At 33.7% G+C, this 27,073-nt stretch overlaps 1 protein-coding gene across 3 annotated transcripts in view; it reads right to left on the bottom strand.

The window, feature by feature from the left end:
- Nucleotides 1-27,073, bottom strand: part of IQUB (IQ motif and ubiquitin domain containing) — a 52,362-nt gene that overhangs the window by 6,491 nt on the left and 18,798 nt on the right. The window contains exons 7-11 of one of the 3 annotated variants that reach the window (XM_045564918.1): nt 25,514-25,724; nt 18,697-18,872; nt 9,487-9,657; nt 4,459-4,635; nt 1,164-1,412 (exon numbers count right to left, since the gene is read on the bottom strand). In XM_045564918.1, coding sequence (XP_045420874.1) covers nt 1,164-1,412; nt 4,459-4,635; nt 9,487-9,657; nt 18,697-18,872; nt 25,514-25,724 — 984 coding nt within the window. Of the gene's footprint in view, nt 1-1,161; nt 1,413-4,458; nt 4,636-9,486; nt 9,658-18,696; nt 18,873-25,513; nt 25,725-27,073 lie in introns of all 3 variants that reach the window. The other 2 variants (XM_045564920.1, XM_045564919.1) reach the window with 2 other exon arrangements.

The following is a 27,073-nucleotide window of genomic DNA, read 5'->3' as shown; positions in this document are numbered from 1 at the left end:
TGGCATTGATTAAATCAATAAAACGTGTAGAGCCGTGTAAGCACTATAGGAGTGTTTGGCTATTATTATTATTATTACCATGCATGCCTGTGCTAGGTTGTAACAAAAATACATTTTTACGATAGATTATCATTTAAGAGTTTGAAAGAATTTTGAACAAAGCAGACTATGTTTGAAATCTTTTTTTGAAATCTCTAAAATTTTTATTCATAGGAGTGCCTATTTTCATATTTGCTATTAAATATAATTTAATTTTAATTAATAACTTTAATTTACAGAAAATTGACCTTTTTTGATAGTCTGTGAACACAAATATCACTTTTAGGAACAATCGTGCTCTACAAGTTACTTTTATCAATAAGTTGCTAATGTTGGGCAAAGTCCTATCAACAATAAGACCTTTTCTTTTCTTTTCTCACTCCCATACATAAGTCCAAACAGTGTCAGGAATTTGCTTTTAGTTTGCAGAGACAAAGACTCTCCTCTGGCCTAAACAACCCAAGAGAATTCATGGAAGAACCAAGGAGACCAAAGTAGTGGTTAAGGTAGGAATTCAGGTGAGAGTCCATGATCTCATAGGCCCCGGCCTCTCTCAGAGCTAGCAGGAGCTAGGAATCTGCTCTTATAACAGGCAGATTACTGACAGGGTCAATAATCCAATGCAATGGTTCTTTCAAAAGAACTCTGGACCCAGAACTTTTCAGTTATGGGTTATGGATGGTATCATATTAATAATTTAAGTAGACAAGTATCCATCTACTCAAAGCCCTTCCCTGAAGTACTTTTTTACTTTCTATGAACCTTAGTTTTCACTTTTCATATTACTTACCATCATAGTCATATTAAGTATATACTAATTATTGCTGTTATCCATAAACACTAACATGTGCATATGCAACATCAATTTCTGTAAAAGCATTCATTCATTCACTCAATAAATATTGAGGACCTATATGAACTTGGCACTATATTAGGTTATAGAGACATAATGGTGAGTAAGAGGAGAAAACAGGCATAGCCCTGCCCTCACAGAGCATACTATCTAGCAGAATAGACGGGTATTAAACAATCACACACACACACACAAACATACATAAGATTGCAAGACAGCCTCCTAGACAGAGACAAATTTCAGCTTTGTTGGCACTGCTTAATAACCACACCTGCATCAAGAAAGCAATTTTAGAATCATCTTCATAATCAGCTTCTGTATAGTAGAGCCGCTGAAGTAAACATTTGTACTTCAAAAATGATTCTCGTTGTTTAGCCTCATTCTCAAGGTTAGTGCAGCGACGGCACCGGAATACACGGTGTGAGGTGGATGATATAGCAAACTCTGTAGAAGGCAAATATAGCTGACAGCTGTAGCAAAAGTAAATCTTCTTATAAAACTTCAATGGGTCTTGAGGGACCTAAATAGTAAAAAAAAAAAAAAAAAATAGAAAGAAAGAAAGAAAAGTAGAAAACCAGGCCAAATACCATATATATTAACCAACAGAAGCACCAAGAGCTAACTTATTTTAGAATGTGATAGAGTTGGTTAATTTTAAAAGTCATATTTTTCCCTTAACCTCCTAGTCTATACAAAATTTAAATTTCAAGCAATATTCATTTACCATGCCAAATATTAAAAATCATTATTCATCAACCCTTAGACATATGTGATAAAATCACTTAAAAAATTGACTAAAAAAATGAATAGACAGAGGCTTTTAGCACTTATTTTTAAGAAGAGTTTAGATTTATTGTTGCTGTTAAAATAATTAGTCCTACAGGCAATAGTTAGATTCACATATAAATAAAATCCCACTAAACCAATTGTTTTTCTTATTTCATTTATCTTAAAAATAAACTTAAAATAGTTCAATGGTCAATTTTCAAAATTTGAAACTCTGCATCTAAAGCAGTGGGCAAGAAGTAATTCTGCCATAGAAGCATCGATCCAGTGATTCTTTATGGGCTAATGTATCATGAACGAAGAAATGACTGTATGAATGGTGAACATTTTCAACACAAACTGAATCATGGTTTATATAAGCCAGTCTTTCCTAATTTATGATGCATTAGTATTTCTGGCCTCCATGAGAGAAGAGATCAAGCAGCAACAGAGTTGGCATTTGATACATAAAACTTTCAAAAATATTCTTATAAAGAAGGAAATGAGCATCAATGTTCTGTAATATTTTTTTTCTTACTCAAGGTGGGTTTGAAGTATTTACCATTTTAATCCCTTATGTTTTTGTTTTGAATCTCTGTTACCTTTCTGCACCTTCCCCTCTACTCTGCTTTACTTTTCCTAAATACTCCGTCTTCCCAAAAGGTAATATTTTTTGAGGACTTCATTGTTCCATGCCTTATAATTTTGGGAGATAAGACAGTCTGTAAATTTAAAAGGTGTCAATTCTACTGGAGAAAACAAGAGTGATCTAGGGATATGATCAAAGAACTAGAAGGCAACTTCTCTGAGTTCTTTTCTTATTCTGAGATAACATATTTCATTTAACTTGAATAATTATTTTATCTTCCTGCCTCCTAGATACTAAACTGGACAAATATATAAATCAACTTCATAAAAACTAGTTAGCATACCTTTCCCTTCGAGATGGATATACTATTATAAAGCCATGCCAAGGTATTCTCTACCCATTTGAAATTGTACAAGAAAGAAAATAACCTATTCCCATTATGAGTGTGATGATAAAGGGCTCCATTTAAGCTACAGAATTAAACTCTAAAGAATTCTTCAGAAAACATTGAGTGCTTTGTCCTGGCTCACCCCCAGAAAGTGGTGGTGGGGGTAGTGGTGTTCCTTCAAGTTCTTCTCCCATCATGCAAACCAAAAATGTGCAAATGAACCATTCCCTTTTAAAGTAAGTAACATTATTTTTTTAACCTAATATGTATTTTTGAATATTAAAGGGTATATCCCTACCCAAAATGGAAAGAGTAAAGGATAATCTATGGTTTTGTCCTAGATGCAAGAAAAAAATCTTAAATCCTTTGTTTTAATTAATATTCTTATATGTTGCAGGTGGACATGCAACATGGTTCAGCCAGTTTGGAAAAAAAAGTTTTGCAGTCTCTTATAATGGTAAACATGCACGTGATTCAACAATGCCATTTTTTAAGTATTTACCCCAAAACAATCTCAATTTACCCCAAAACTCATATCAAGTGTTTACAGTGATTTTATTAACAGAAGTCCCAAACTCTAAACAACCCAAATGTTCTACAACTGTGAAAGAACAACAACAACAAAAAAAACTCCTGTATATCCAGACTGTAAGAATATTGCTCAACTATAACAATAAACTACTGATACATTCAAAAACATGGGTGAATCTGAATTGTTATATGCTGAGTGAAAGAAGTCAGTCTCAAAAGACTACATATAGTATTGTCCATTTATATGACATTCTGCAACATATAAAACTATAAAAGTAATGTGCGAATCAGTGTTTTCCAAGGATTTGAAACCATGTGAAGGGTGATAGGACTATTTTTTGTCTTCACTATGCTATTGGTTACATGACTCTATCCATTTTTTAAAGCTCACCAAAAAGAGTGAATTCTACCAAAGGCAAATAAAATAGTAGAAACATTATGTAAAATTGTAGAATACAAAATTCCATTATATTACTCCAAATTACATAAACTGAGTAAGTCTATAGAGAACTAGAACTAGATTTTTGTTATATTTTAATTTTTTTGCAATACCAATAAATTTTTTAAATCAATTCAAAGGAAATAAAATAAAAATTAAACAAATTTTATTCTCCTACAAGTTTTGACTAAATATTGAGATATTGTGTTATCAAGGAAGGCAATGAGGCATTTATCTTGGCTTTAGATAAAGATCAAAATCCCCACAGAAGCCTGGAGTTGGAAAAGATAGTTTAATTTAAATACATGTTACATTTGAAGTTCTTTCAGGATATCTATATGGATCTGACTGATAATAAGTATAACTGTGTTGTAAGTATTATAAGAACATAAACAATTATAAAAACCATAAATAAGGTGTAATGTAGAATCTCAAAAATAAAGACTTTAACCCCCTCTGAGACCTCATAAAGATGAGGACCTGAGAGTTGAGTCTTAAATGAACAGGAATTGGCTGGGTAAAATAGGGGATAGCATTCCAGGTAGAAGCAACAGTATATGCAATAGCATGGAGGTATCAGAGATCACAATGCATTCAACATATTCAATTGGAAAGTTGGTTCAGAGATTAAGAAAGAATTAAAAGCTGGAAATACAGACACAGAATAAGTTACACGAATAAGTTGAGTTGATTGACACACAAAATAATCATTCAAAGGAGATTTCACCAATGAGATGGTCTTTCACATGAATCCCAAGTAAAGTGTTAAAGCAAAATTTGAATATACTTAAATTTGCTACATCACATTTTAGAATTTTTAAAAAGTAATAAATGATGTTAAAAAAGTAGAATACCTTAAGGTGTTTTGCAACTTCAGGATTAAACAAAGGTGTTTTGATATAATGTAAAAAGAGTGTTGCAATTCTTTTTCTGAGTCCTTCAAGGTTGTGATGTTTGACGCCTCTCATCATAAGGTCAACCTCTCTGTCAATCAATTCTAGAATATCGTGAGTCAGTTTACATTCATGTTCCTACACAAAACATAAGAATGTTCAGTACAAAATTTTAAAATTAACTGTTTGTTTTTGAAATTACCATCTGAACACACCAAAAATTATAATCTAAAAAAAAATGAAACATTGTTAACAGGCATATAAATTGGTAAAACTAATTTGGGAAAAAAATTGTCATTATCTAACAGTAGAGTTGAAGATATGCACATCTATGACCCAGCAATTCTACTCTAATGTGCTTTAGAGAAATGTACACATAGAACTCTATTGTTCACATTAGTCAATAATTAGAAACAACCAAATATCCATAAAGAAATTGATTACATAAATAACTATTATTTACTCATACAATGGAATATCATCTAATATATGGAAAGGAATTAGCTGTAGCTTTATGCAATAACAACCTTAACTCTTACAAATTAATTTTGAGCCAAATAAGCAAGGCACAAAATAATACATATAGTATAATTCCATTAAATTAAATTCAAAAATTAGCAATACTAAACCATATTATTTAGATATTTATATAGAGGTGGTAAAACTATGAAGAAAAATCAAAGAAATGACTACCATGAAAATCAGTATGGTAGTTACTTCTAGGAGATGAAAGGAGGGATTATGATTAGAAGGGGAAGGGGGACCTGGAAATGTTGGTAATGTCCTGTTCAATATTACCTAAACTGTATATATATACACACACACACATAAATATATAGTATTCATTCTTCTGCATGTTTATTATAGCTCACAATAATTTTTAATAAAGTAATAGAAATAAGTATGGCTAAATGAGACAGTTGCAAGTAAAAGGTAAGTGGTTAACATAGAAGTATTTATAAGTAGTATTATAAAATACAAGTAAGTTCCCCTAACTAACCAAGGAAAACTAGAAGATATACATTTGAGTGAAGGATTCAGAAAGTAAAGTCAGTCACATCATCCAGATGGAAAATCAATAAAGAAACATTGGACTTAACATGCACTATAGACCAAATGGACCTAATAGATATTTACGGAATGTTTTATCCAACAGCTGAAGAATTCACATTCTTCTCCTCAGCTCATGGAACATTCTCAAGGACATACCATATGTTAGGAAACAAAACAAGTCTTCAAAAATTCAAAAAAAATTGAAATCATTCCAAGTATTTTCTCTGACCACTATTGAACAAAATTTGTAATCAATAACAAGAGAAATGCTGGAAAATATACAAACACATAGAAATTAAACCATATGCTCCTGAATGACCAGTGGGTCAATAAAGAGATCAAGAAGGAAACTTAAAAATGTCTTGCAACAAGTAAAAATGAAAACACAACATATCAAAACCTATGGGATATAGCAAAAGAAGAAATAATAGGAAAGTTTATAGCAATAAGGGCTTTCATCAAAAAAGTTGAAAAGCTTTAAATAAACAACTTAATGATGCATCTCAAAGAACTGGAAAAACAACAGCAAACCAACCCCAAAATTAGTAGAAGAAAAGAAATAATAAAGATGAGAACAAATAAAGCCAAAAAAAAAAAAATACAAAAGATCAAAGAAACAAAAAGTTGGTTTTTTCAAGAAGATAAACAAAATTGACACATCTTTTAGCCAGACTAACTAAGAAAAAAGAGAGAAAATCCAAATGATTAAAATCAGAGATGAAAAAAGAGACATGACAACTGATACTGCAGAAATCCAAAGAATCATTAGAAATACTACAAGCAACTATATGCCAATAAGGTGGAAAACCTAGAAGAAATGGATAAATTCCCAGACACATACAACTGATCAAGATCAAACTAGGAAGAAATCCAAAACTTGAATAAACCAATAACAAGTAATGAGATAAAAGCAATAATAAAAAGTCTCCTATCTAAGAAAAGCCCAGGACTTGATGGCTTCACTGCTAAATTCTATCAAGCATTCAAAGAATTAATACCAATTCTACTTAAACTATTCCAAAAAAGCAAGGAGGAGGGAATACTCCTAAACTCATGCTGTGATAACTGTATCACTCTGATGCCAAAACCAGACAAAGATACAGCAAAAAAAGAAACTACAGGCCAATATCTCTAATAAACATAGATGTAAAAATCCTCAACAATATACTAAGCAAACCAAGTTCAACCACACATTAAAAAGATTATTCAACATAACTAACTGGGATTCATCCTAGGGATGCAAAGATGGTTCAACATATGCAAGTCAATCAATGTCATACATCACATCAGTAGAATGAAGAAAAAAACATATGATCATTTCAATTGTTGCTGAATAAGCATTTGATAAAATTCAACACCTCTTCATAAAAACTCTCAAACACTGGATATAGAAGGAACTTACCACAACATGATAAAAGCCATATAAGACAGATCCACAGCAAGTATTGTACTGAATGGAGAAAAGTTGAAAGCCTTTCCTCTAAGATCTGAAACAAGATAAGGATCCCCATTTTCACCACTGTTATTCAACATAGTACTGGAAGTTCTAGCTAGAACAATCAGACAAGAAAAAGAAATAAAGGACATCCAAATTGGAAAGCAAGAAATCAAATTATCCTTGTTTGCAGAAAATATGATCTTATATCTAGAGAAATCTAAGGACTCCACAAAAAAATAATTAGAACTGATAAACAAATTCAGCTAATTTGCAGGATTCAAAAGTCAACATACACAAATCAATAGCATTTCTATATGCCAACAGTAAACAATCTGAAAAAGAAACCAAGAAAGTAACCCCATTTATGATAGCTACGAATAAAACAAAATACCTAGAACTAAACTTAACCAAAGAGTGAAAGATCTCTATAACAAGAACTATAAAATATTGATGTAAGAAATTGAAGAGGACACACAAAAAAATGGAAGGATATTTCATATTCATGGATTGTAAGAATCAATATTGTTAAAATGTCCATTCTACCCAAAGCAATGTACAGATTCAATGCAATCCCCATCAAAATACCAATGACTTTCTTCAGGGAAACAGAAAAGTAATCCTAAAATTTATATGGAACCACAAAAGACCCAGAATAGCCAAAGCCATCCTGAGCAAAAAGAACTAAACTGGAGGAATCATATTACCTGACTTCAAATTATACTACAAAGCTGTAGTAATCAATATAGCAGGATACTGGCATAAAAAATAGACATATAGACCAATGGAACAGAATAGAGAACCCAGAAATAAATCCACACATCTGTAGTGAACTTATCTTCTACAAGGGTGCCAAGAACATACAGTGTGGAAAGGACAGTCTCTTCAATAAATGGTACTGGGAAAACTGCATATCTATAGGCAGAAGAATGAAACTAGACCCTTATCTCTCACTATATACAAAAATAGACTCAAATACATTAAAGACTTAAATCTAAGGCCTGAAACTATAAAACTACTAAAAGAAAACTTAGGGAAATGCTTCAGGACATTGGTCTGGCCAAGGATTTCTTGAGTAATACCCCCAAAGCACAGGCAAACAAATCAAAATTGGACAAGTGGGATCACATCAGCCAAAAAGCTTCTGCACAGTAAAGGAAATAATCAACAAAGGGAAGAGATAACCCACACAATGGGAGAAAATGTTTGTAAACTACACCTCTGACAAGGGACTAATAACTAGAATATATAAGGAGTGTTGACAACTCAATAGGGAAAAAAAATCAAGTAATCTGATTAAACAATGGGCAAAGGATCTGAATAGAAGTTTCTCAAAAGAAGACATGCAAATGGCCAACAGATATATGAAAAAAATGCTCAACATCGGAGAAATGCAAATCAAAACTGCAATGAGATACCATCTCACCCCAGTTAAAATGGCCACCTAGATCAGTCAAGGTGCTGCTAGTTGAGGGTGAAGAATATCTAAAATGGATAGTAGAGAAAAGAGACAATAAGTATGTGTTGTGGCCTTAAAGCCAATGACTACAATAGGGGCTGTAGCTTTTCTTAGTAACTTTACTCCCACAAATTTCTCCAGGAAAAAAGGGCCTATTCAAATCCAGAGGAGCCGCTCCTAAAACTTACAGCATGAAGCAAGTAGATCCAAGCAGCAGTATGTGTAGTGTATGCTGCAGCCAGACCTGAAGCGCTTACTCTCCCCCTCCTGGTAAGTTGTTGGCTGACAATTCTGAAGTGAGTCTCTTTCTGAGAACTGCTGTCTGTTGAAGAAAGAGATCTCATCCAAAGTCACATCCCACATCCAATAAACAGTCAATGTGGGAGCAAAAAGTCAGGACAACTCTGGAGGGATTTCCCAGTTTCAGAATTCCCAGTGACACTGGCTGACGTCATTGCTGAGACTCCACCACAGTTTAATTTCTCCATCTGCCCAATCCTGCCTTCTCTGTCTCCTCACAGGAGCTATCCTGATAGCACTCTCTGATAAACTTCCCAAATCCAAATCTTATCTCAGAGTCTGTTTCTTGGGAAAACTTGACCTGTGACATCCACTAACTTTGTTTTCATTAAAAGCAGGATTAAAAACACAGAAAATCAATAATTGATGAGAAAAAAGATTAAAATACACTGGTGCTGCTTTAAAACTTTTAAAAATAAATTTTTCTTTGAAAAATGTCAAAGTATGTAGATGTAATTGCTGTTTTATTGAACTGTTAATTTCATGCTATATATTTACATACATTTGCATTCATTTCATAAACATATACTTACATTTAGAATATTCATTATGCTATGTGTACATTTATTATGTATCATAGTATATTTTTTGAGAACTTTTAGGTAAATATTAATGCACAAACCATATACTTCCCAAATTATAACAAAATAATACTTAATGCAAAACACTTCGCTTTAGTATTCCATTAAATTTTTTTATTAATAGTGGACTCTCTCCCCAAACTAAGAGAAAGTTAACATACCTTCACAGTGTGTTTAAGAGTTAAGAGTACATCCAACCTCTCATCTTGAGAGATATTTTTCAGCATAATGCATTTGTAGATGGATTGTAGTTCCCTGGCTCTGATGGTGAACTGTGTATCCATCTCAACTATTTTGCCATCAGCTGTTCTCCACGTCTTCGAAGCTGAACACTTAAAAATGATATGTTTATAATTATCAGCTAATTAAAGGCTAAAAATAGCAATTTTGTTTCTTCTAAACGTTTAACTTAATATAATGTGCTTTATGACTAAAAGTATCACTAAAACTTAAGAAAATTAACTGATGACTTTGTAGACCTGGCAAAAGTAAAGCATTTTTGAAAAAGAAAAACCATGAGAGAGCTGTTCAGCCTGTAGAAGTACAAATACTTACACAAGATTCAAGATTTGCTACTAATTTATATGTTGAATAGCTTATTGGATATATGGACTTACTCATGAACCCCATGGGGGGAAAATCATGCCATTTGCAATGCTGAAAAAAATTGTTTGGTTCAATTATATCAAGTGGACATAGTGTGTCTTGATCATGCCTTGCCACTTGAAGACAACTTCTATGAAGCCATTGTGACAATCCTCAATATATTTAGACCCAAGGATATAGCAAAAAGGGACTCTGTGAGTTATGGTTTGGTGTCATATAAAAATAAATCTATAACAAGTTCAAAATTCTTCACAAAGCAGATAACGTCCATAGTGATACAGCCATATTGCTGTCACAGCAGTGCTATGGTCCCTGCCTCCCTGACTTCTTACTCCCTATTTCCAGTTCTAGCTTGGTGCCTCCCAATCTAGCCCATCTCCTGAATGAAGGGCCAAAGATTGAGTTCACTTACCCTGAAGTTCATCTGAGGACTCCCAGGCTAAGAATTCAGAGACTAGAGACAGGAGATAAACTGAGTCCTCTACAGACTCAGGGTAACCAGGATAATCTTTAATGACGGTACTTCTATGTTTACCACTGCTTATATTCCCTCCTATCAAGACTTTTAGAGAAGATGCATTCACCTAGAATTTTCACAGTGAGAACTTGCTGTCTACATGCACTTCTACTTTATGGTATAAAACTGCTCAGTTTCTTCACCTGATTATAATTTTTCAGAAACAAGGCTATGTTGATCACAATTGTTAACTGTTCAAATGTTGGATGTTTTTGTATGCCAATTGGTAATTGTTTTGAGGTCCTTATAGGGCAATATATGCCATACTTGCAACCATTTAAATCTTAGATGTTATATAATTTAAAGTTTCAGTAGAAGCTCTATGTATTGAAACAAATCACCAGGAATATAGACTAGCCAAACAGAGTCATAATTAACATAAGGCTGTATTTAGAATGACAGTACTATGAGGAATTTTTGTTTTTAACATCAATTTACTTTTAATTTTTTACATTTCATGCTAGCTAAATTACATTAAGAACTGGAAATTACCTCTTAAAAACAACTATTTAATATATTTGATATGTTTTCAAAGTAATGGCATCATATTCTGATCAAAGCCAAAATGAATGTTGTTCAGAGCTAGGAACTTCATCAGAAACTTAAAATTCTCAATTCTAGTTATAATCCAGTAACTGAGAAGCTGCAGCTCCTTAATTAATCTATCTTATTAGAGAATAAGTTTAATATTAAATAATGTATTGTTAATTAGCAGACTGATATAATTAAGTAAAATTAATTAAAGGATTATAAAAGGGAAATAGCTCAATAATAAAATATTTTATCACTTAATTATCATTTAGAAATAAAATAATTTTTAAATGGATATAGCCTTGTTTTGGGTAAGCCTCAGAGAGTTACCGAAGTTTAAAGTTTGTTTCAAAGCTCTTTTTGAAAGTTTTATTATTTTTTTATTTCAAAATATTAAGGGGGTACAAATGTTTTTGCTACATGGATTCATTATACAATGCTGAAGTCAGGCTTTTAGTGTGCCAGTCAGCAGAGTAGTGTGCATCGTACCTGAAAGGTAAGTTTTTATTACTTACACCCCTCCCATCCTTTTCTTTGTTTCCAATGTCCTTCACATCTCTTTGTGCCCATGTGTACCCATTATTTAGCACTCACTTAGTGAGTACATGTGGTGTTTGTTTTTCCATTCCTGAGATACTTCACTGAGGATAGTGGTCTTCAGTTCCATCCAATTTGCTGCAAAAGACATTATTTCACTCATTTTTACGGCTAAGTAGTACTTTGTCATATATATACATATATCATATTTTCTTTACCCACTCAAGAATTGATGGATGCTTAGGTTGATTCCACGTGGTTGCAATTGTGAATTGTGCTGCAATAAACATTCAGGTGCAGGTATCTTTTTGATAAAGTGACTTCTTTTCCTTTGGGTACATACCTAGTAGAGGGATTGCTGGACCAAATGGTAAATCTACTTTTATATCTTTGAGGAATCTCCATACTGTTTTCCATAGAGGCTATAATAATTTACAGTCCCACCAACAGTGTATAAGTGTTCCTTTCTCTCTGCATCAATGCCAGCATCTATTGTGTTTGGACATTTTAATAAAAGCCATTCTAACAGGGGTAAGGTGATATCTCATTGTGGTTTTATTAATAATTTGCATTTTCCCTGATGATTAGTAATGTTGAGCATTTTTTCATGTGTTTGTTGGCCATTTGTCTGTCTTCTTTTGAAAAACCTCTGTTTATGTCTTTTGCCCACTTTTTGATGAGGTTGTTTTTTTCTTGCTGATTTATTGGAGTTCTTTGCAGATTCTGGGTGTTAGCCCTTTGTTGGATGTATAGTTTATGAATATCACCTCCCATTCTATAGGTTGTCAATTTACAAGTTTTAGAGAATAAGCATTCTTTTAGGCTAAGTTTCATGTTACAATATATCTAAAGTTGAACTAATTTCTTAATCTATGCATGCAATTTTCTTCAGGGTTGCTCTATTACATGTAATTTGCTTTCTTTCAGTAATGTGGACAATATCTTTTAGTCTGCAAGGTGGTAATTTATTTTATTTATAACAATACAAGTATAATAACCTGTTTATGAAATGCATACTTTATTTATTTCATGGTATTTTTTCAGTTGATGGATTGATTTAGCTCTACCTTCCCTCCAAATTTTTAGCCCTATCAAATACAGTATAATATGATAATATCTTGGACTTTTCCAAATATATTCTACATCCAAATCTTTTCCATCCTTCAATTTTAAACTCAAACCCTACCTCTTCCATAAAGATTCCTCTATTAAATACTATGATTTGGACCAATGATATCACTTGTATTTGAAATCCTATTGTATTTGTAAAAACATACAGGCACACATAAATACACACAAATATGCAGTGTCTCTATTTCAGTCACTAGAGGCAATGAAATTTGGATCCAAATTGCTCTATAATAATTTTATGTTTGTTAATTCTAATTCTCCCAAAAGGTTATAAGAAATAAATTTCTTATGTAGTTCTGTTTATCTCATAGGACCTACAGTAGTCATTCATTCATTCAACGTATATTCACTGTGTTTACTGTGTATTAGTCAATGTACTAGGCACTGAGTAGATAAAATATTGTCCTGATTTCAAGAAATTTCAAATTTCATGGGATGTAAAGGTAAGAAAAGTAATTAAAATAAAAGGTGAGCATATTTGATGATTGCAGATAAACAGGTAACTATGGGTTGCTAGGAAGCACTTACTAGTGAAAAGAAAATAGACTAAAGCCTGAAGAATAGCTAGAAGTTAGCCAGATTAAAGGGAACTGAATGACACAATCAAATAATCCTAGATTTGAAGTTCAAGTTCCCTAAAGCTGGCACTGAGAAGATATAAAAAAATCTGTTCGGCAAAGCTGTTTTTATACTTGGATGTATTTCTGCCAAAACTGATAACTTGGTCTTCAAGTCTAGCCTTTTTTTATTTCAGGCCTTAAGGTGTTTTTTATTCTCACACAGGAAAATGTCAACTTTGCTTATTTCTCTTTCCTATTTCCTTTTTTCTTTTGAAAGCTTTGGCTATAATAAGAGATATACAACAATCATGTTCTCAAATTGATTCAGAAAATAGGAGCGTAATAAATTCCATTTAGCTGCCAACAAATGAGACAGCATAGACTCTGGAAGAGAGAAACAGAAGAACAGCAGGAAGACATTTCAGAGAAGGGGAGGTGGAGAGATAACAAAAACCTTGAGAGCAGCAGGCTTCCACAGAACAGAAGAAATGACTGCACTGTGAGAGTCCCTCTTTTCTTCCTCCTGAATTAATTCTCAGGTCCTTAAGGGCACAAATTACAGATAACCTTAACCTCCCCGCCCCCTGCCAAAAGCTGCTGGGTAGTGATCAACTTTTCTTTTACACAGCAAAGGGGTTTTGTGCAGCCATAGAGGAGCACCCCTGCTCAATGCACTACTCAGAAAGAGGTGGGGGCATTTTTCTAACCCATTAGCTGTTAGCCACCTGAGTATGGAGAAAAAGCATTTAAATGACACAGCTAACACCAATTATAGTTTTTTAAGCTTGTGATTATAAGAAGTGCTGTACAAATTAAAGAGAATCAAGAAATACATGGCCTTGACTAGGGAAAACTTCTTACAGAAATTCAAATGGTCTCTTTACATAGGTACATTGGGTTCTTTACCCAAACAAGTAAAGAACACGCAAGATATATTAGAAATCAGATGATGATTTTTCATACAAATTTCTCGACCTAAATTTCTTCACCTCTGTCAACCTGTGAGTTTTAATATTTGATAACCTGTGGAAGTTAATATTTGATGTGTTAAAATTACAAATTATTTAATGCTTCAAAAAAGTCTTTCAAGTCAGTCTTTTACTAAGAATGAGAACTTAGTATAGTCTATTATAACTTATTAGTTCAGTGCTTTGATTGTACTAATTTAAAATCATATCATTCATTATTCAGAGACATTCTATGTTATAAAAAGATTAAAAATAAAATACTGGTTCAATAAACCACATAGTATGGACTCAATGAAGTTAAACTAAAACCAGAACATAAACCTGTATTCTCCAAAGTTGTTTCCAAATTAAAGGAAAGTAAATATTTCTCTTTACATATCTATGTGTTATGGTGCTAAATGTAGATCTTAAAATTTGCATAGAGCTCTGGATGTTAGTTTTGACATCTGAAAAAAATTGAACTTGTCTATCTGCAGGAATTAATTATAAGGTATTTTTTCATAGCAATGAAAAACACTAGAGAATAATAAGTTATTTCATTCAAATTTTATGAAATCAACACTGACTCCACCTGAATATTAGAGACAATACTAGGCATGGGTGTGGGGGAGGTGGACAGGCATAAAGAGAAATAGACATCGTATAAGTATTTATATCAAAAGGCTGTAAAATTTATCTTAATTGCTTCTCTCATTCTTAGTATGGCATCATATACAAAAAGATTATTAAAATGATTTTGTATTAGCATAGCAATGAGTTTTTAGTTTATTATAACAGGTTAGAAACAGGCCAACAATCACTATTAATCAATATTTTTAAAGACTGGATAATTAGGCTATCCAGTCTTAAATAATTGGATCAGGGATTGTCCTCAAGCTAGTTGATCCATTCTGTGGCTGTGTTTGTCCTGTCCTAGTGCAACACTTTGGTCAAAACTAAGGTAAAATCCCCTTATGTCAGCTAAAATGTCCATGTCCTCTGAGTTTAGCCTGGGGATTAATGAGATTAACTGGTTTATCAGCTGGAGTGACTGTAGATTTAGAACTCCAGTTCTAAAACCGACAACCCACAAAAAGCCTTCCCCTTGATTTCTACAAGTTCTGTGGCTAACTTTTCCAACCTTCCCTCAGTATTCTGGCTTTTCATCTCTGTGTGCTGCCCTGCATCCTTCTGGACATGGTGCCCAGCTTACCTCTCTAATTCCCTCTCCCCTTCCAAAACAACAAAAAAAGTATCTTGTACTTAATATTTAATTTGTTTAGTAACATAACTAAAGAAGTCACAAAAGTCACAAAGGCCCTCACTACCTTCCAAATGTCTCCTCACTCTACCTTCTCTCCTTCTCTCCAGGACAACACTCAAAAACCTCCATTTTCCTGGCACAGAGCAATTCTTCCTATACTCATGATCTTACAGGGCTTCAGATTCTACCCCGCCAACTTATCAAAGTATGTGCAAAAAACAAAAAACAGATCTTCCTTCCTCATCTCATCTTCTTTTTTTTTATTGGTGAGATTTACATAAAGACCTTCTTAGAGTGCTATACTTCATGATAAAAGGTCATTAATGGTCATCAGTTGACTCTGAAGTTGCTTTTATGTGTTAGACCTTGACCCACTTATAGACTCTCTATATAATTTCAAAAAAAATTTTTTTTTTACATGTTTAGAGATAATGCTAGACATGGGGCCTGGGGTGGAGATGATTCCAGGCATAAAGAAGAATAGATATTGTATAAGTATTTACAACAACAGAATTTTAAATAGTTTATAAGAAACAGAAAGCAGCACGATAGCATAAGTGGAAAATCCTGGAGAAGGCCCAGCCTCACAGAAGGAAGGATGCCACCCATTTTCCCTGTCCACAGGCACTCAGAGACTCTAGCTCCTTCAAACACTCATGTTGCCCAGGTCTATGCTGTCCTCTCTGGTGAGGTTAACAATCAGACATACAAGGAACAAAGTTCCCAATAATGAAGCTGGATGCAACACAAAGCAACTTGCTAAATGAGTAAGTTTAGTTCAAAATATGACTCTGAGCCTGAGCAACAGAGCGAGACTCCATCACTACAAAAAATAAAAAGATTAGCCAGGTGTGGTGGTGCACGCCTGTAGTCCCAGCTACTTGGGAGGCTGAGGTGGGAGGATCGCTTAAGTCCAGAAATTCCAGAATGCAGTGAGCTGTGACTGTGCTACCCTACCCCACCCTGGGTGACAGAGTGAGACCCTGTTTCCAAAAAATTAAAAGAAAATCTTTAATTTAAAAAAAACAAAATATGACTTTGGAAAAGTATGAATATTATGGCTTCCCTACAGTAAATTCATCTTTTCTAGAATTAAGATATTCAAGAATTTAAAATGCCACTAATTTTTCGATGATACTTGGAATATAAAATTATACAACCATTATTTCTGTCCCTTATGTTTCCTCTCTGCCTTCTTCCACAAGCATTTATTGATACTCTGTGATAAGCACTATGCTAAGATATGAAGATTCAGAGATAAAAGATAGCTCTTTCCTTTAAAAGTTCAGAATAGGAAGGATTCAGAAATGTGAAGAGATACAATAAAAATTAACCTCTATGTACACAAGACAGAGGTGAGACCGAGTGTCATGAGAGCATATAGTACAGTCTAAAGCAGGAGGATCAGCAGTTTGTTTCTAAAAGAGGCACCTAAGTTTGTTTTAAAGGGTGAGTAGCTGGCTACTAAGGAATGAAGGAAAGGATGTTCCATGTGAAGGCAGCACCAGATGCAAAAATATCAAAAGCATGAGGTCTTTCTGGGGACATGCATGTAATTGAGCATGGCAGGAGCAATGTGGGTACAGTGTGCGAGGAGAGATGACAGTGATACAACAGTGAGATGTGTGAGGTGTGCAGAGAACAGATCATGAAAATCCCCATTCCCTGAAGGCAGTAGGGGGAGCAGGGGCAGAGCTGTGTTTAGTGAGGACACTATGGCAATGGTGTGGATGATGGAGGAGGGAATTGAGAAGCAAGACTGGAGGCAACAGCCCAATATGGAAACATATAATCCAGATGAGAAGAAAAATCCAGATTCAATTAAATCAGAATCAAGCTCATGTACACAAAAGAAGACAAGGCAGGGCCTGTCAGGTGACATCATCCTAGGGGAAATAGAGCAGCAAGAGAGAGAGCTGCCCCACAGCAGCTCCTCAGAAGCTTCCCAGCCTTTCATATTCCAGGGGGATCACAAGGCATTTTGACAAGACTCAGATTAGCTATGGTTCAAGTCTTTGCCTACATGGCCTATTTGATACTTACAAGGTCATCAGGGTGCCATGGCAGAGCCATTTCCCTACAGATAATGCCAATCAGTTGGGGAAGAAAGAAGTAAAGAATTAAGAAGATATTAAAGTAGTAGAACAAACAGGTTGGTGACTAAATGGGGAAGTGAAGAAAAACACCCAGGTTTCTGTCTGGAGCAATTGAGTAGATGATAAAATATTCATAGAGACAGGTTATGTGAGTGTTAGAGAACAAGATCAGTTTGGAGGTGAGGGGGACAAAAATGGTGAGATGATATGACTTAGGGGTTGCCATGTCAACTTGAGGTGTACTCTTGGGATATTCAAAAAGTAATGACAAGAGCAATTGGATATATTATTTGGAAGCTCCTTAGAGAGACCTGGCCTGTACCTTTAGGGAGTTCCAGGATGCAAGTGTTATAGTTAGTTAAAGCCATAAATGAACTGAGATCAAATAGGAGAGTGTGTAAGTAAGATGAGAGGAGAGCATTTAGAATATCAAAAAATATATATATTGTTTTTAAGAACAAATGTTCTTAAATCATAAGAATAATAGAACTAGGATTACTACAAGCTAATAGCTTGGAGAAATCCATCCCTTTTCTTCTGTAGCTGGATTGGCTTTAAATTGTTTGGAAAGATCAGGCTTAAAAAAGGAAATTCGTCACTATGGAAACAGGCTATTCAAAATCAAACAGGCAGTTTGACCACAAAAAGGGTAATTACTTTAGTTTTTCCCTTAATTGTATGTTTTCATGGTTTTCAATAATTGTATATTCTTTTGGTCAGAAATTTGCAGTCAGTTAATGATGTGGTAAGTAAATGCAAAAACACGAGTCTATAGCTATTTCCCCCATGTTGCTTACTATTGCGGCACCTCAGACCCAGACATTTTGTGACTTTAATACTCTTCATTTTATCACAGTGTGCAACTCATCTAATTTATATAGCCAGCCTAAATCTAAATGAACAGTCACAAAATTGGTGTCTCCATCTTTTCCTTCATAGCCAAATCCCTTTAGTTGAGAATATATTAATTTCAAGTTACTTGTCCATCTTTATTCTAGGCTGCAGTTAAAATCTAAAGCTACACCAGGAGAAAAAAATATATAGAATTTAAAGAAGTGTGTCATCAAAGTGCTAAACAAAATTCATGTAAATTCTCACAATATAATTCTCTCCTTTAGTTCATTTTTCCACATTTTTAAACTCAGGATACATTCATATTTAAATAATAGTTACTTCACTAACCTTATCCAAAAAAGTTTGTACTGCTGCATCCTGACGCTCTGTATAAGCAATGTATCTGTGTCTCCCAATGGAAGCAATTATCTGAGTCTCTTTTTCCAGAATTTCGCACAAAGCAGCTTTCCTTTCAGCTCCAGTGAAAGATTGGTTAATGCGTGTAACTTCTTCTTGCCGCCAGACTAGAGAAATAATATGAAAGACTCTTGAGTTTTTAAAATCCCACATCTTTATGGAGCATTTTTTACCATCACATCCTGACAAGATGTCTTTTATTTCTGATTCAATTTAAACAAAATTATACATGAATAGAATCATTCATATTGTATGCCTGATGTGTGGGGAAAAAAGGAAGAAATGGAAGCTTAGAGACTTAAAACAATAAGAGTAGAGTCAAACAAACAGAAGCCAAAGGAAATCAGTATAGACAATGTCCAATTATATCTTCAAGTAAGCAGGAGCACTCCCCAGCATTGAAAAAAATAAGACTTAGGTTTTGTGGCAGCCATGAATGTACACTGCTCAGATGTCCCTTCAAGAGAGTACTTGCCACAAGGAGCAGAAGTGGCCGAAAGTTCCAGCTACAGCACTTTGGATCTGCTGCAGTGTTGGAGCAGAGGCCACACTCTGCCAACAAAGCTCTCAATCAATGACTGAGAGCCGTGAGGGAATCAGAGCCTGACCATGTCTGCCCAAGAATGGACTCTTCTTGGTCAAACATATCAAAGCTGACCATTGGACTGGTTTAGACTTCCTTAGAGTTGTATCAATTTGAGACTCTCCATACCCTATCCTCTTTCCTTTCCTCTCTCAACTTCCACAGGTGTCAACCTCATCTCAATCTGAAGACTCTCCTTGCCTTTATCTGCTCCTTCTCCCCTTTATCTTTCACTTCTAACTCAACTCTGTTGGTGTCAGCTTCCTCTAGGACCCTAATTGACACCGTTTTCTGTAGAATTGTTGACGTCAATTGTTTTCTTCCTTCACTTAGGTACCATTTTCCGTTTCCCTACAAAACCCTAAATTATAGCAGCAAATGCTATAAACATTTAACTAAAGTAATCGTATTTACTCTTTACTCAAACGAATGTGTTATGTTATAATAATACCTATGATATTTCAAAGCACTGGTTACTATCAATAAAGAATGTGTTGCCCAAACTTAAACAAATCAAAATTTCTGAGCTCAGATATTAGCATTTAACAAGTGTTCCATTCGATTTTTGTGTATACTAAATTTGGGGACAAAAACTCTTTAGTATCTCATATTTCAAAAACGTCAACCTTATTTACATTAACAGAAGAATAGCATTGGAAAGAAACTTAGAAATTAAATTGCTCAACCCCACATTTCAGAAAGTGTCCTCCTCTCAGCTTGCACAAGTTTAATTTGCCCATCCTGGTCCTAGTACTAGCCTGTGAGGCAACACAGCATCAGTCTATTTCTTGGGCCGCATGGTATCCCTTTGGGTATCTGAAAGTAGCCATCACATCCCTCTGTGTTTTCTCTTCTCCAGATATAAAAACTTCCATTTCTTAAATTGTACATCATTTGACTTATTTCCCATCACATCCATGTCAAGTGTCTCTGGTTTCTCACAGCACCTCTTAAAATATGGTATGCCAAATTTCTGTCAAGATAGAGGCTTCTACACAAGCTGCTACCTCCCTCTCCTAAGTTCCTACTGAAATGGTAAAAGAAATATGAAATGAGGGAGAAGAGTGAGAGACTTGAAGCAGTACTGAAAATTAGAGAGGAATTGGATACTTATGGTAAAAACTTTGGGAAATTTCTAAAAGATATAGTACAGATACTATTGAATAAATGGAAGACACTGTCAAAAGAGGGCACAAATGTCCCCTAAATTGCTGCTGTCTCATCTCAGAAAGTGAACATTGTAGCAGAAAATGGTACACCCCAATTTAAGTGACTCAAAACTAGCAAAAAGGGTAGGCTTTGAAGCCATTTGACAGTTTAATATGCTTTAAGAAAGTCTTTGAAAAACTTTCAGAATAATCCCTAACATTTTAAATTACTGTACATGATAATAAAAACCATAATAGTTTATGCAAAGACAGAAAAAAAATTTTAAAGAAAGCAAAAAGCAAGATGAGAGAAGCAAAACAAAACAATAGTTATGTTGAAAATATGAAATGGTTATACTTATATTTCTCTGTTGAAATAAAATAATTTCATAAAAATCCAGTGACATGATGTTCTCAGGATGCACACTTAAAATAAAGTGACACCAAAGGTGAAATATTAAAGGTTGACAAACATGAACAAAAAAGAAAGCAGAAACAGCAATATCATTATCTAAAATTGGAGGGAAGACCTTACATTTCAATCTTTGAGGTAGAAGATAAATTTTATGGTGAAAGGCGTGTCATGACTGTTTATAAGGAATATCACAGAAATAAAGAAAACTTCTACTGGTCAGAAACACAACTATGGGGAGTATATTTTATATTATAGAAACATAAATAAAATAATAATGAGTTAATCTATGACAGTTAAGTAAAAACAGTATTAAAAGAATAAAATATTTGGATAATATTAACATACTTAATTTATACAAATCAAGCTTTAAACACCAAAATATAAAACTATAACCTATTTTCAAAGGTCTATGAAGCATTTATATAAATTTATCATATTGTAGAAGTAAAAATCAGAAATGTTGCAAACTGCATTTTTTGACCACAGTACAATTAAACTAGAATTAATAACAAAAGTTGAAACAAATATTCCCAACTGCTTGGAAATTGAAGAAATGCTGTCAAAACTAACTCATATTTGTTGGAATAGGACAAATGGAACTCTGTGAAGTGACGTGCAGGTTTTCATTTGCAGCTAAAGTCCACCATTAATCAACAAATTAGTAGACTGTAACTGTGATGACAATTTTGTCTTAAACCATATGCAGTAACTAACAGTTCCAGCTCTTAATAGAGGATATTAGCATTCCAGAGAAGAATTTTTCAAACCTGACAAAATGATAAACTATGCTGTGTGTCATCTTTTTTAAACCTCTATTTCCTTGTGTTCTAGTCACCGATAAAGACAGTCAAGGAAATCATTAAGAGCAGAAATGCCAACACAGGTGCAACTCACTAACTTGCTGAACTTCCATAGATAGGAACTAACTAGGTGCTGTTAGCTGTGACATGCATACACACTTCTACATATGTATACCGCTTTCTTTCATAGTAAAATCTCTCACTACAGAAGTTATCTCTGGCTGAGGGTATTTTAACATCTTTGTCATACAGGATTCATCCAAAGGCCTTTCTAGGTGATTCTCTCTCAAGGTAGTTCAAAATACAGTGAAAACCAATGACCAACAGTAACTCTATCACTAAATAGTAGAACAGAAACTTCTATATATATTCTGAAATAAAAAAGTACCACTGCTAAACACTTGGAAAGTATAATAAACATTTTTCTAAAAGAAGAGCTGATTTCACCAGAAAGTAAAGAAAACCCTTATGGGTCAAAAAGCAAAAACAAGAAGTTAGAATCCACAGTGGCAAATAGCTTCAACAGCTTCAAGAGCCCTGAGCACATTTGTTAGTCTCCATGGCCGTTAGGCCAGGGGCCTAAAGGTAAGAAAATGGAACTGAGTCTTTACCCTCCTTCCTTCCCTGCCACCTCCCCCACACATACAGACTAAGGAAACCCAAAAAGTCTACCGGCAGTACAAAAACAAATATCCACAGGCTGAGAAAAGGTAATAAGTAGGTGGCTTGTGTGAGGCTTACTTCACCCTAAGTCTTCCAGGAATTCCAAACAAACAAGAAAAAAATTCAGCTCACTTAAGTTTGCAATGTAATGCTTAAAAATATTGAAGACAGTGCATATGTCCACTGACAAATGTATGTAAGATATATTAATCACAATTTTATTCATAAAAAATAAAAATCAGAAGCAACATTTAGCAACTGGAAAATGGATAAATAAATTGTGGTATATTTATATAATGGAATACTATGTGGAAATTTAAAAGAACTAGCTAGGACTCTAAGCAACAACACGGATGAAAATCAGATATAACACTGAGGCAAAGAAGTCAGAAATGAGAACAACAAACTGCAACTACACAATAGCATGGATAAGTCCCTTGATACAATATTCAATTTTGAAAGCCAGACACAAAAAAATTCATTCCACATAATTCCATTTATATAAAATTTTTAAATGGGCAAAACAACTCCAATTATTGTAGGCTCTCTTTAGAATATGGGATGTTTAGCATCCGTTTTTTTTTTTTCCAACTATCCACCCTAGTGACAATTCAGAGCAATGAAAGAAGTCACCCTCAACATATTGCTATTTTTAAAAAGACATAAAAATCAAATATCATTGCCTGGATATAGCCTTATCTTCAACGTATTATCTTATACAGTAAAATTTGTTTTCTTAAATTAATATCATTTTGCTTTTATTACTAAAGGACAGCTTACCATGAGGAAAAGTTAAGCTTCATATTAGGAATTATAGTTCAAACTATACAGTTGTCACTATGAGCCACAAGAGGGCAGCAATTTTAAGGACTGGAGTTATGATTATGAAATGAAAACTATATTAAATAAAAGAGTAATATAAATTATTGCGCTTGTGAACCTGAGATTTTAACAAAAGAGAACTTTAAAATTTTGTTCTATGGGTTTTAATTTAGAATTTTAGAATTAGAAAGGACTGAGAGGTGCCTTTTTTATATAAGAAATTTCATTTGCTTCATTTTTGTTTTCATCCATACAAATCATGTGTGGACTTAAATTAAATTTATCTGTTTTACTTTAATATAGAAATTCTGTATAAAATTACTTAATATAGAACAGTAGTTCACACATGCATAGGTCTTTGCACTTTTTAAGTACTTCCGTAAATATAATATTTTATATTTTTTACTTTATTAAGCCCTCTAAAGCAGATGTGCCAGAAATTATTAAGTCCTTTTTTATAGATGAAGAAACTGAGGCTTAGGAAAAGTGAGTAACTTGTCCTAGTTAACAACACTAATAAGGAGAAAAGGCAGAACCTCATTCAACATATTTTCTATTATTTGCACAGCTACCTGTTAACCAAAAATAACAATGGTATCCTTTAGTTTATTCACACATAAATTTGGAATATTTTTTAATAGTTCTCTGCTATAATAGAACTTTAGTTTTATATTTGTCAACAAGACCTTTCACAGACAGCTGGCTACTAGTGCTCTCTATTAAACCACCAACACTTAGAAATAACCTTTGTTATCATCTGACAGAGAAAAGGAAAGTAGAAGTGAAGTTTAAAGTAAAACAAAGAGTATTTCCAGAGATCAGTGATTAGGAGCAAAGGCGAAATAGATATACAAGTCCAGGAAAGAGGCTTAACAGTTACCTCAAACACTACTACATGAAGTTTTAACCATTCCTAAAGCAACCCAATTTTGTGTATTACCAGAGAGATAAACTTATTGTTTATTAAACCTAGAGTTTAATTACATCTTTGATAAACTGCATATTATCGCTATGGAAATAAACCCAATATCTAATACCTAAAAAGGTATCCAATTAGAAAGGAAACTGTCACTTGAGTAATAGGACACACAACACACACACACATAAAATCAAAGGCATGTAAGAAAATTTGCTTAAAGTTAATATTATGAATAATCAGAGAGAAGTCCAAGACTTATTTCCTTGGATAATAGTGTCCCATTCAACTACCAATAATTGTTGAGGCTATTTTTAATTTTTAAAATTCTTCCATGTCTTCAAAGAGTCCAATTTCTCCACTCTTAGGTATCTAATGTAATAAATAACTCTTCTGTCCTGGTTATTTCTGCCTTAACAGATACTACTGGCAGGGCAGAAGCTAGAGTCAGTTACACTGCTACATCCCTGGGTTTCTTCCTTTCATTCATTCATTCATTTTACCAACATTTGTTGGGCATGTGAATTAAGCACAGAAAAAGAGAGCTCATCAAAAAATAAATGAATTATTCCCTCATGGAGCTTATAATACAGTGGTAGAAATCAATGTGAAACAAAAGATGTATTATTACAAATTGTGATGATATAAAAATGGAAAGTATTGGGTACAATGAGAACCATGAGATAACAATAGAATACCCAAGTTATATTTTCAGTCACAAAAACCTTTGAATAGGTGACATTAAACCTGAGATCAGAAGGTAGGCAACGGGGAAATGGCTCCAAGAAGGGAAATAGTGTCTCCATTGCCCTGAGTAAAGAGTGCCTGGCTTGTTCAAGTAACTGAAGCTTTTGATTTATCAATGACTAGTACACATACTGTAAAAGAAATAAGGTATAAAAGTCAATGTATTAAGAATATATACATATAAATATACATTTGTATATTATTATTAATAAAGGGGAATTTAAAAGGTACTACCAAGCCCCTCCTCTAAAGAGCAACACCAGACAGGATGCTGGATTGAGGGATTAAAGAACAGCTCACCTCTGAGGTCACAAATTCCCAAAACCATCAGAAAACCAGATTAGACAGTACTTTCTCTCTTTATCTCACATGGATGAGAATCAAATTAAATAATATACTAAACTGCATAATTCACAGAGCAGTAAGCACATTTTATTTATTAATTGTTAATATAAAAGCACTTCCTTTTCATTTCAGCCTTAATTTTTGTACCAAATGTAAGATGTTATTTATCTTTATAAATTCTCTAGTCCAGATTCCCAAGACATCTCCATAAAATAATAAAATCTTCTTTTTGTCTTCAGTAAACGTGTTTCACCTATTATGGAAAATTTTTTAAATTAATATTTGATGCAAAGCTTATGTCAAACTTACGTTCTAGTGCATTATAAAGAAGTTCAAAGTCTTCATTTGTTTTAGGATTATGCCTCCGGTAATAGTCCAATCTCATCCATTCTTCTTTTTCTCTTATCTTTCTTAGTTCTTCCTGTGCTTCCCACTCCAATCTCAACATTTTCTGTCTTCTTAAATTCTCTACCAAGGTTCTGGCATGCCATTGCCTGTAGTAAGTTTGTAGCACTATCACCTATAGTTAAATCAAAAGGAGATACTTTTTGATCAGACAATAAAGAAAGGCAATGATGATTATTTCAATTCCAATTTCACCAAGAAGAACAAAATACTGAGAGTCTATTTTTAGCTCTATTTCAGATATTCTCACATATACTAACATAAAAATCATGAATAATGCATGTCACTGCTATGTGATTTTGAGATCTCTGCAGATACACCTTCATAGGAGGATGTTAGTATAATGCTTAAGAGCACAGACTCTGGAGTAAAACTTAGTCTGAATCTTACCTCTGCTACTCACTAGTTGTTTGATTTGGGGTAAGTTACTTGCCCATCTCTGTGCTTTATTACCCTTATCTGTAAAACAGTGATGATAATAGTATGCATATAAACTAAATGCTTAGCCCAAGCCTGGTATATCACAAGTCCTCAATAAATATTATTATTGTTATAAATATTAATTATCTCTAGCTCATCTTAATTGCAATTAGTTTAGGCTAGTATGTAAAACAAATTGCATTTCCAAAACACACAGCAGGTAGGTATGTGTGAAAACCACCAAAGGTAGGTTAGATAAAAGGGAGACTTAAGCAAACAAGTATTCATCAAATCATATAAAATACAAATATGTTTGAAAGTATAGCATAGTACTGGGTCCTCAAAAAGTTTGTGATATAGCTGAGAAAGTTTATAATTTTATTTACTAAACTCATAAGTAAAAATAAAATGTGGAGAGGCTGAGTCAAGATTGAACATAGGAGCATTTGCTGGCACATCCCTTTCCCTCATCTTAAAGCCTGATAATTACGGGAAAATTACATAAAGCAGAAATCAATAAAGATACTGAATCATATTGAAAGGGTCCCTCAAAGGAATAGAAACTTTGAAAAATCCCTTCAAGAAAAGATACAGGTAGAATAAATTGAAATAAGAATCTATAACCTGGAGAGGCAAGCTAGAAAATACAGTAAGTGCCTCTAAGATTGCTTCAAGCCCCAAACTGAAGGAGGCTCTGAGCAGAATGATGACTAACCAGGTGACTGCTTAAAAAATGCAAAAAAAAAAAAAAAATAGGCTTCTCTAAAACAATTTAGGCAAGAAAAAACAGAGATATTTGTCCCTAGGCAAGAGTGATTAGTGTCCCAGAAGGCTGATGAGACCCTGAATGAAAAAAAAAAAACCAAAAAGCAGCCCCCTATCCAGAAAACTACCTCTCTCCCAGAATCAAGCTTTACATATTCCCTAAAATTACTGGTCAGGCTGTGGTAAATAAATATGTAGCTAGCATATTGGACATTTAGAATCTTAAAAACACTATCAGTACACACCTAAGAAAAACCAAACATTTGAGAAGAACCAACA

Source organism: Lemur catta, chromosome 11, assembly GCF_020740605.2.
Source record: "Lemur catta isolate mLemCat1 chromosome 11, mLemCat1.pri, whole genome shotgun sequence".
Classification (NCBI taxonomy): Eukaryota; Metazoa; Chordata; class Mammalia; order Primates; family Lemuridae; genus Lemur; species Lemur catta.
Note: the sequence above shows the minus strand (reverse complement) of the source record. Positions and strands in the feature narration are given on the sequence as shown.